The sequence below is a fragment of the Caenorhabditis briggsae genome, assembly GCF_000004555.2.
Source record: "Caenorhabditis briggsae complete genome, chrV, whole genome shotgun sequence".
Classification (NCBI taxonomy): domain Eukaryota; kingdom Metazoa; phylum Nematoda; class Chromadorea; order Rhabditida; family Rhabditidae; genus Caenorhabditis; species Caenorhabditis briggsae.
Window position 1 is genome coordinate 16,024,514 of NC_013488.2, and position 11,032 is coordinate 16,035,545.

General features: G+C 31.8%; 5 protein-coding genes across 5 annotated transcripts in view; 1 reads left to right on the forward strand and 4 right to left on the reverse strand.

Annotated features, from left to right (window-relative positions):
- CBG22631 overlaps positions 1 to 252 on the forward strand; it is a gene marked incomplete at both ends in the record, with an annotated part of 8,641 nt that extends 8,389 nt beyond the window's left edge. The window contains one exon of the mRNA XM_002638156.1: positions 115 to 252. Coding sequence (XP_002638202.1) covers positions 115 to 252 — 138 coding nt within the window. The remainder of the gene's footprint in view (positions 1 to 114) is intronic.
- Positions 253 to 749: 497 nt separating this feature from the next.
- Positions 750 to 2,075, reverse strand: CBG22633 (the record flags this gene model as incomplete). Its single annotated transcript, XM_002638158.1, has 6 exons — positions 750 to 959; positions 1,006 to 1,101; positions 1,233 to 1,394; positions 1,437 to 1,683; positions 1,726 to 1,844; positions 1,896 to 2,075. 6 exons carry the CDS (start codon positions 2,073 to 2,075, stop codon positions 750 to 752), a joined length of 1,014 nt encoding a protein of 337 aa, XP_002638204.1.
- Positions 2,076 to 2,489: 414 nt separating this feature from the next.
- Cbr-srz-1 lies at positions 2,490 to 3,777 on the reverse strand (the record flags this gene model as incomplete). Its single annotated transcript, XM_002638159.1, has 5 exons — positions 2,490 to 2,687; positions 2,757 to 2,810; positions 2,852 to 3,013; positions 3,205 to 3,534; positions 3,604 to 3,777. The coding sequence occupies 5 exons, from the start codon at positions 3,775 to 3,777 to the stop codon at positions 2,490 to 2,492; spliced, it is 918 nt and encodes a 305-aa protein (XP_002638205.1).
- A 182-nt stretch (positions 3,778 to 3,959) lies between these two features.
- On the reverse strand, positions 3,960 to 8,239 carry CBG22636 (the record flags this gene model as incomplete). The annotated part of the gene is made up of 8 exons (XM_045238292.1): positions 3,960 to 4,208; positions 4,268 to 4,360; positions 4,429 to 4,781; positions 4,888 to 5,008; positions 6,442 to 6,614; positions 7,192 to 7,279; positions 7,637 to 7,798; positions 7,844 to 8,239. The coding sequence occupies 8 exons, from the start codon at positions 8,237 to 8,239 to the stop codon at positions 3,960 to 3,962; spliced, it is 1,635 nt and encodes a 544-aa protein (XP_045097622.1).
- A 703-nt stretch (positions 8,240 to 8,942) lies between these two features.
- Positions 8,943 to 10,165, reverse strand: CBG22637 (the record flags this gene model as incomplete). The annotated part of the gene is made up of 5 exons (XM_002638162.1): positions 8,943 to 9,146; positions 9,217 to 9,270; positions 9,316 to 9,477; positions 9,534 to 9,872; positions 10,064 to 10,165. The coding sequence occupies 5 exons, from the start codon at positions 10,163 to 10,165 to the stop codon at positions 8,943 to 8,945; spliced, it is 861 nt and encodes a 286-aa protein (XP_002638208.1).
- Between the last annotated feature and the right edge of the window lie 867 nt (positions 10,166 to 11,032).

Consider the following 11,032-nt stretch of genomic DNA (forward strand, 5'->3'; position numbering starts at 1 on the left):
GGATCCCCGCTAAGGAATAACTCTTCCTGCGACTCAAATTTCGACAAACTCGTCACTCGTCATTTTTTAGCCAACCAAATAATTAAAAAAACTTCAAAGAGAGTTAAAGTTCAGGTTTATTACATTGCCTTGCATATTATTTTATTCTTCTGTGCTGCATTGTATATTCCCATTGTTGTCAGTATCCGAAAACTGCAACATTTAGCATCGCCGATGAAGAATAAGCCACACAAATATATTTTGTATCAGTCTGAAAATCATCGAAAACTCAAAACTTTGTAGTGATCATTCTTACTTTTTTATCCCATTCTTGATTTGTAACTTTTACAAACACGAATAAAGGGAAAATTAGAACCAAAAGAATAACTACTAACGAGACAACTAGAATCGTTAATATAAGTAGAACATAATCTTGCCAATCTTCAATTTGTGAAGTGATAGATTCCATGCTTATTGAAATTTGACTAAAATCTGGAGTTTGGACAAAAAATTTAGAGTGCTTTTGTTCTTAGATTGATTCAAAAAGTGTGATTTTGAAGAGAAGGAGACAACAATATGATTAAATTCTGGGTTGCAGCATTAAAAAGGGAAATATTGTTTTTTGTACTAAATCGACTATACTCTTGTTGAACAACGAATATGAAACCGAACCGATATGCAAGATAACCCTCATTTAACAAAACTCGGAATAGGTAACATCGATTAAAAACAACTTGAAAAAATTCATTTAACAAAAACAGTGAAATCATTCATGTAGTCGGAACAACTGTCGCAACACCAACTTCTCGTCGCACATACGGTTCTACGGAATTCCGCTTGAAAATCGCCCGATAAATATTGCTCAGCGTTGGATTTCTTCGTCCAGTAGTCCTCTTGTTATAAAGCAAGTATGAAATTTGGATAGTTAAAGGAGTGGAAAGTAAATCGAAAATGATAAGATTATAAATACCATCGAAAGGCTGAAACTATTGAATCTTTTGCTTTTAAAATCGATAGTTCACATACCTTAAAACTACCAGGCAAAGTCAGAAACATAATAAAATGTGTCTGAAATGAAAAAAAGAACAATCGCATAACGACTGAAAATTTATAGCTTTGATTCTAAAAGTTTGAATGGTAAATTAAAGGTTCAAGCGCAATCTACCAACTTAACAATCTTAATCATAAAACGTGTCTACTGCAATAATAGAGACATTTTTTAACAGTTAGTATTTTTTTGGTAGAAAACTCACAGTCTTAAAAGTGATTAAAGTTATAGTTTGATTCAAAATATATTTATGTTGCTTATTCTTCATCGCCGATGCTAAGTTTTGCAGTTTTCGAATACTGACAAAAATGGGAATATACAATGCAGTAAAGAAAAATAAAAAACTGTGCAAAATAATGTAATAAACCTGAAAAAAATCGCTGGAGGATTCTTAAGTTCAAACACCTACAAATAATTCCTCAGCACCAACTGATTCAACAAGTGCTCTATACACTAGGAATAAAATGATTATTAAAACAGCAGTATAACCAAATTTGAATGTCCCTTTTGGGATTTTTGAAAACAAGTATTTCTCCGAAGAAGGGAAAAAATAGATAATGAATCTTTGAAGAGCCAAAAATGATAAAATGATATGATGAGTATGACATATCGTGGTCATGAAAATTGTCAATAGAGCGGTAAAAAGAATACCATGCCTGAATTTTTTAACACTGTTCAACTTTATTTAAAAAACTAACATTTTCTTATTCCAGAGAGGAGGTCCTTCGGTAAATAAATCAATAACGAAAATGGCAAAAAATAAATAAAACCAACAAATTGCTTTGAAGAAATGATTAGTTATTGGATAGATGGAAGTCTGAAATTTATCAGATTTTCGAAATTTTGAATTTTAAAAAAGTGTTTTTACTTCTTTGTCCCATTCTCGGTTTTTAATTCTTATAAAGACAAATATAGGAAATAAGAAAATCAAAAGTATAAATAGGACCGAGACAATAACAATCGATAAAGTGGCTAAGGTGATAAAAATTAAAAACGACAAACTTAGATGTCTTGATGATTCTTCAATTTGTATAGTGGTAGATTCCATACTTAAAGAATTTTTTCTTGGAATCGTGAGTTTGATCAAACAATTTAGAATACTCCAATGTTCGATTGATTCAAAAATTTTCAAGAGTAGCAGACTGAAATTTTATTAAATTTTCGAAAAATCGTAAGAATTATATTTTGGTTTGAAAACATGACAACCGCTTTGTTAAATATTGGGTTGTTTTATGTAAATGTCATGCTGAAAACTTCTAATTAATTTTCGCTGTGGTTATGAAAATATTTCTAGTCTAGAAATGATATCATAAACAAAAAAAGAAGGTTTATTGCTCAGCGTTAAGCTTGAAAGTATTAAATTGACTATACTCTTGTTGAACAACGAGAATGAAATTCAAATAGCATCGATTAACGATAAATTGAGAATGTTATCCACCGAAAACAAAAATAAATAGGTAGTTCAAGTTGGCGGAGCAGCTGTTGTGACTTCTTCCAATGACGGCTCCACAGTAGACTTTTTGAAAACTATCCGAAAAACATTTCTCAGCGTTGATCGTTTCCGTACATCAGCTAAAGTCTTCTTGTTACATAACAAATATGACAATTGAATAGTCGCTGGAGTGGAAAACAAATCAAGTACACAAAGAAAAGGAAAATTCTGTAAATGAAGATTTTAAAATTTGTGAGACTCCTGGAATATGTTTTTGAATAATTTTAAAACGCCTACATTGGAGAAGGCATCTCCGCCGAACACGAATAAAAGTGTGGTAAATAATTGTGCCTGAAACACAAGTTAATTTTATTTATACAAGGAAAACTCACTATTTTGAAAGCAATAATAAGTGTAGTCTGATACATGATATACTTATGTGGCTTATTTTTAATCGATGATGCTAAATGTTGCAATTTTCGAATACTGATAACCATTGGGATGTACAATGCAGCACATAGAAATAAAACACTATTCAAAGTAATGTAATATATCTGAAAATTGGAGTATGGTTTTGTTCAAATTCGAAAGAAGAAATTCATCAAACACATGTAATTTGTTTAAGAAATGCACTTATCACATCTTCAGACTATCTTATTTTCTTTTTTAAATAACTCTAACATAAGGCGCGAAAATTATTTGGGCCTTCGTGCATTTTTGAATTTCGAAAGAAAAATAAACCCACTAAAAGCCAATTTTCTTTTTCAGTTGACTTATCGAGGAAAACCAGTAATGCGAAAAGCAAGAAAAACAAAATGTAGATCCGTATAAACTTTGGTTTTCTTGGTGTTATATATGGTTCAAGAAAAGAGAAGAAGTAGAGAAGAAATCTCTGAATAGCCAAAAGAGACACAATTATATGATGAGTATGACAAATGAGAACCATAAACACGAACATAGCTGGAGTTATAATCGCCGAAGAGAAGAATACAATGAACATTGCGAATAGGAGGAAAAACAAATAATACAAACAGATTGCTTTGAAAAAATGATTAGTTATTGGATAGATTAAGGTCTGAAAATTGTTCTGATTAGTCATTGGATAGATGCAAGTCTGAGAACTTCAAAAATATAGATAATTCACCTCTCGATCCCGTTCTCGATTCAAAATGCTAGTGATCACAAAAAGAGGAAATAGAGCAATTAGAAGAACAATATACAAAAATGCAACAATTGCAAATAAAAATAGTATCATAACAGATAGCCAGCCGTTTATTTCGAACATTTTATAAACTGGTGGTAAGGTGCTCGATTCCATATTTAGAATGGTGTTTTATTTAGACGAATTGGTGCAAAATGTTTTCTAATAAGGAGACATAGGCAGAAAACTAAATTACATGTTGAATTGAAATGGCTCAATTGTGTATCAAAAACATTTAAAGCTAAGAGAGAATTCAGATCAAGAAAACAAAAGAGTGCTTGAAAAACATTTTTTAAAGTTCATGTAGGCGGAGCAACTGTTGTAGCATCTACTTCTGGCACAGACGGTTCTACTGTAGACTTTTTGAAAATTGTTTGATAAATATTGCTCAGCGTTAACTTTTTCCGTAGAGTATCTAAAGTCCTCCTGTTACATAACAAATATGAAATTTGAATAGTCAATGGAGTGGAGACTAAATCAAGAAAAAAGAAATCCATGACTATATCCTGGATTTCTGGATAATAAATCAGAATAGGGAAAATATGTCCCTGAAATGAGAAAAAATTATAGGATTGTTGAAACGTCAAAGATCAAAAAAAAAACCTACCAAATTGAAGCTCAAAATAGTTATAAACTGGTACAAAATATAAATATGAGGCTTATTTTTAACTGATGATGCCAAATGCTGCATTTGAGAATACTAAAAATCATAGGGATGTACAGAGCGGCAGAGAGAAATAAGACACTATACAAAACAATGTAATATACCTGAAAATGGTTTTTTTTGCTCAAAAAAGATTGAAAACCCACAAGTAGGATGTATTCAAGGTTTGAGCCTTGATAATAAGAACTGTCCCAGGCAAAATAAAACACTAATGCGGAAATTATGAACACTATCAAATATAAATATTTGAATTTAGGTTTTTGGCTCTTCGAAGTGATGTATGGTTCGGCGGATGGGAAAAAGTAAAGAAATAATCTCTGGAAAGCCAATAAAGATAGAATCAAATGATGGGTATGAGTGATGACAAGTAGAAAAAAGAAACAGTATGGATAAAAGGCAAAGTCATTTCTGAAATGGATATTTTGAAATACATAATTTGAAGGTGGTAAATTTTCAACTGTTTCAATTTATACAAAAACTTATGAAAATGAAAACACAAAAAGTCCCCGAAAAAACGGAACATAAAATTAAGACCACACCACCAGTGATTGTGTAAAACTAACCTTCCATAAAATTCAGAAAAAAATTGGTCTCGAAAATCATATCAATCCCAATAATGAAGAGAAATAAATAAAACCAACATATGGCTTTGAAAAAATGGTTAGTGATTGGATAGACGGAAGTCTGAAAGTTATCGAAAATTCTAAAATTCTAAACTCTCACATGGAATGACTCCCAAGTGTTACCCTCGAAAAATCTAGACCTTTATGGTTGAATAGAGCATGAAAAGTTATTTTAGGATCCGATCAAATTAGTTGGTAAAAAATTTTTCAGGAGTTATGACCCGAAACGTACCAAAAAACGACAAAAAATCATAACTTTGTCAGTTTAAGCTCGTTTAATTAAAGGTGGGGGGACAGGAGATTTTACGGAGGATTTTTGGAGCCGGGGTATGCATTCTACCGTAACGGTGTACAACGCTTAATGTCAATCTGCGTACCGCAGTCGTCCTAACCCTTTTGTTTACCATCGGGCGAGCGCACCTCCTTTGGCCGCGTGGCTCAGTCGGTAGCTGCGCTGTACCCCTGAGCTGCCCATCATGAGTTCAATTCCTCGAGGGGCGTATTTAGAAGGAATTTCGAGAACATTTTTTTTCCTCTCTCCCCACCTTTAAATTCAAAAAATAGTAGATAGACAACAAAATGAACTTTTTAAATAATTTTTTAATTTTTTCCGTATTGATTGGATCATTTATAGAAACAAAACCGAAAACTTTTTTTTAATATCTCAAAAATCTCAAGTTCATTTTTTTCCAATAATCCAATCATTACGAAAAAAAACTTTAAAAACTTATTTTGAAAAAGTTCACTTTGTTGTCTATCTAATCTTTTCTGAATTTGATTAAACGGGCTTGAACTGACGAAGTTATGATTTTTGAACGTTTTGGGTCATAACTCCTGAAAGAAAAATGTAGCAACTAATCCGCTTTTTGAAATAACTTTTTACTGCTCCCGGACATTTTGCAACCGGACATTTCGTAGCCGCGCCATTTCGCAGCCAGACATTTCGCAGCCAGACATTTCGCAGCCGGACATTTCGCAGCCTCTGATAACGTCAGAAAATCAGAATTCCAAATTCTTCGGTTTTGAAAAAAGTATATTTTAATGTCAGAAATTGAATTTTCGAAGAATTCGGCTGAAAAGAATCAAATTTCAGCTGAAAAAATAGCAAGCAAGTATTCAATCAATGGAAAACTGCTAAATCTTCATTGTTATTCAGAATTTCTTTTTGAAATATAAGATTTTAGAAAGTTGGAATTCTAGAAGAAAAAAAAGAAATTCTAAAAAATATCATAACAGTGAAGATTAAGCAGGTTTCCATTGATTGAATACTTGCTTGCTATTTTTTCAGCTGAAATTTGATTTTTTTCAGCCGAATTCTTCGAAAATTCAATTTCTGACATTAAAATATACTTTTTTCAAAACCGAAGAATTTGGAATTCTGATTTTCTGACGTTATCAGAGGCTGCAAAATGTCTGGCTGCGAAATGTCCGGGAGCCCTTTCTACGCTCTGTTTGACGGTAACACTTGAGAGTCATTCCATGTACCATTCTTACTTCTTTATCCCATTCTCGATTGGATCGTTGTACCATCACAAACAAAGGAAATATCAAAACAGAAATCACTATAAAGATCAGAGAAACAAGAACCAAGAAGAAGCCGAAAAGACTTTTTATCGTAAATATGAATTCCTTAGTTTGCAGTTCGATTGTCGTTGTATCCATCATGACTGAAATTTTGAATATGATTTTAAAAAGGACATTTTCGAGCTTCCTAAAATCAAGAAATCGAGATTTTTATTATTTCTGAATGTTCAAAATTCCCGCTTTTTTGAATTTCCGATTTCGTAGGAGGGCCCTTTCGAGGCTCTTCTACTAGAGGGGCCCTTCTAATACAGGTTTAAAGGTATATGAATTATCATTTTTCGAAGCAAAACAAGAAATCTTGAACAATTTTGGCTAAAAATTTATGATCTAACAGATCAAAAAGTTCTGAAAGCTGCAATGCTCGATTAGTTCGAAAATTTGCTTCACAGCAATTTGATTAAATATCGGGTTGCTACATGACTTTTTCAAAATGACATCTTTGATCACTTATCTAAAAAATTGGCTTCAATTTTTTGAAAATGAACATTTTTTCAGCTGCTGAACGCATACCTCACACAGATTAAAATTTGAAAAATTTCATTTAACGAAAACAAAAAGAAGTTCATTATGGCGGGGCAGTGAATTGATGCACAGACGGCTCCACTGTAGACTTTTTGAAAACTTTCCGATAGATATTGCTCAGCTTCTTCCATACAATACCTAAAGTCTTTTTGTTACATAAGAAATATGAAATTTGAATAGTCGTCGGAGTGAAAAGCAGGTCGAATAAGCACATTTGAGCAAATCGCTGAAAATGAAGGTTCTTCAAAAATAGATCTACAGCACCAGTCAATAAGATAGACGAAAACGTTTCTTTTCAGTTGATTTTGACCTTTTGCAAGAGTCTGGAGCTCGGCTTTTACGCTTCTGGTTACTTTGAAAATTTTGGAAAAAACTAGACCCAGATGGAAACCTTTGCGTTCACAGAATTTTTAAAAATAGACCTAGTCGCGAATACTGGGATCTCTCCTCCTTTAAATAACAAAATATACCATCTCTAAATCCTCTAAAAAATCATCTCTTGTCATTTTGGAATAGATAATGCTGCATAATTGTGCCTGAACTAGAAAGTTGTCTGGTTCTGAGAGAAAAATTAAAAACTCACAGTCTTGAAACTGATAATAATTACAGTCTGATACAAAATATATTTATGCGGTGCATTCTTGATTGATGATCCTAAATGTTGCAATCTTCGAATACTGATAACTACAGGAATATAAAAGGAGGCGGAGAAGAATAAAAGTCCATTTAACACAGTATAATATATCTGATAATTAATGAAACTTTTGATTCTTGATTTTAAAAAACTCACCATACTGATTTTTTCATGTTTCCAATTAATGGCATAGGGTCCAATTGAAAAGTATGATGAACCGAGCAAAATACAAGCCCATACAAACAAGAGTAATAATAAAGAATTAGTCCAAAGTTTTCTTGGTTTCTTTGGTGTTAGATGTTGTTCGAGACAAGGGAAGAAGTAAATGAAAAATCTCTGGATAGCCAAAAATGACAAAACAATTTGATAGGCATGAGAAATAGCCGCCAGGAAAATGGCCAGAGTTGCAATCAGAAAAAGTACGAAATTACTTAGATAGCTTATAACAATAAGTAAAATGAATAGATAATACAAACAAACAGCTATGAATAAATGATTGGTTATTGAATATATTGAAGTTTGGGTTGATTCCGTGCGTCCAGTTTTTGCCATTTTCGCCTAAATCGTAGAATTTTTTAATTAAAAAAAATCAGGGAAACATGGGGTTTTTCAATGAAATTGGTGTTATTTTTACCATCTTTGGTTCAGGAAGATTAAGTTATTTGTGATCAATTGTAAGGTTTCATGAAATTTTTTTCTAAAATTTTCAGTTAATTCTTCTGGCTCTTCCGAGGTTAGCGGAGAGTTCTGAGCATTAGGATAACTCAAAATTTTTATTTTCGAAATTTCATTATTTTAAAAATATATACCTCGTGTTCCTCTTGATCCCATTCTCGATTCATAATATAGATAATCACAAAAAGAGGAAATGGAACAAATAAAAAACATACATACACAAATAAAGCAGTTAGCCATAAATAAGTAAAGTGAACAGGTTGCCAACCCAATCGAGATAAAATTGAATTATCTGATGGTAACATGCTAGATTCCATTTTGAATGATGTTATGTTTACTCAAGTTGGTTAAAAAAGTTTGCTTATAAAGAGAGAAAATTGTTGATTATATGTTGAATTAAAATGTCGTTGTGTCTGCTCAGTTATATTTCAGAGACATTTTAAAATCGAGAAAACTTTAATCATGAAGTTTTTTTGAGTTTTTTTTTGTTTTCTGAAGAAAAATTGGTAAAGCCGGAACAAAAATTTATCATAGATAAGCATTATTACAGTTTCAGAGCTTCGATGAAAAATAATGAAGTTCACGTAGGCGGAGCAACTGTTGTACCATCGACGTATTGCACAGACGGTTCTACTGTAGACTTTTTGAAAACTATCCGAAAAATATTTCTCAGCGTAAATTTCTTCCGTACATCAGCCAAAGTCCTCTTGTTACATAGCAAGTATGACAGTTGAATATTCACCGGAGTGGCAATCACATCAAGTACGCACAGAAAAGGAAAATGCTGTAAATGAAGATTTTGAAATTTTGTGAGACTTCTAATCAGAATAGCGTTGTTATTAAAAAACACAAACCTGGGAAAAAAGCTCTCCCTTCACCACACTTTCGACCGTGGAAAACATTTGTGCCTGAAATAGGAAGTTAGGTCCTCGAAACAGAAAAAAAAGACTAACCAATTTGAAAAAAACAACAAATATAGTCTGATACATGATATATTTATGTGGTTTATTTTTAATCGACGACGCCAAATGTTGCAATTTTCGAATACTGATAACCATTGGGATGTATAAAGAAGCACATAGAAACGAAATACTATTTAAAGTAATGTAGTACGTCTGAAAATTATGATATTGAAAGTTTACGTGGGATTTCGATGAAAATTTTAACTCACAGTATATTTTTTTCCTTTAACTAACAAAATCGGAAAAGATGGATTGACCATTACAAGCGTCCATATACAAATAAGAAGAGTATAAATACGTTTCAACTTTGGTGTTTTTGATGTTATATATGGTATGAGAGAAGGGAAGTAATAAAGAAGAAATCTTTGAATAGCCAGAAGAGACAAAATTAATTGATGTACATGACAAATAGCTGTAATGCACATTAACAGAATTCCACTCGGAAGAGGATCGTAAAAAAATACAGAATTTATTACGAAGATCAACAACAATAGATAATAGAAACAAATAGCTTTGAAGAAATGGTTTGTTATTGTATAGATTGCAGTCTGAAAATTGTAAAATTGTTACTTTATCGAAAACTTTCTCTTCCACTCCCCAAAGATCTTTTAGATAGTTCAAAATTCAGATTATTTGAAGTTGTAAGATCTCAAAAATAGACAACTTACCTCTCATCGAATTCTCGGTTTAAAATATTAGTGAGCACAAATAGGGGGAATAAAACGATTAAAAGAAAAACATTCAAAGCTATAACACAAATAGTTAAAAGATTAAATAGTACTAATAGCCAAACATTTAGAGAATAATCAAAATTTATTGAATCAAATGTGCTAGAATCCATATTTGAACGATGTTATGTTTACTCGAGTTGGTTTAAAAAAGCTTGCTTATAAAGAGAAAATTATTGATTATATGTTGGATTAAAATGTCGTTGTGTCTGCTCAATTATATTTCAAAGGCATTTTAAACTAGGATAATTTAATCAAAGAAAATGTTTTGAAATTTATTTTTGGTTACTGAAGAAAAATTGGTCTACCCGGAACGAGATTTATTATAGATGAGTTTTGTTTTTTTTTTTAATTACAGTTTTAATGCTCAATTTTTAAAAAAGTGAGCATAAAAAAATCGAAATGAAAAATTGGGGGTCAAAAAATCGAAGTGAAAAATTGGGGGTCAAAAAATCGAAGTGAAAAATTGGGGGTCAAAAAATCGAAGTGAAAAATTGGGGACAAAAAAATCGAAGTGAAAAATTGGGGGCCAAAAAAATCGAAGTGAAAAATTGGGGGCCAAAAAAATCGAAATGAAAAATTGGGGGTCAAAAAATCGAAGTGAAAAATTGGGGACAAAAAAATCGAAGTGAAAAATTGGGGACAAAAAAAATCGAAGTGAAAAATTGGGGGCGAAAATATCGAAATGAAAAATTGGGGACAAAAAAAAATAGAAGTGAAAAATTGGGGACAAAAAAATCGAAGTGAAAAATTGGGGGCGAAAAAATCGAAATGAAAAATTGAGGACAAAAAAAATAGAAGTAAAAAATTGGGGGCCAAAAAAATCGAAGTGAAAAATTGGGGGCCAAAAAAATCGAAATGAAAAATTGGGGGTCAAAAAATCGAAGTGAAAAATTGGGGACAAAAAAATCGAAGTGAAAAATTGGGGACAAAAAAATCGAAGTGAAAAATTGGGGGCGAAAATATCGAAATGAAAAATT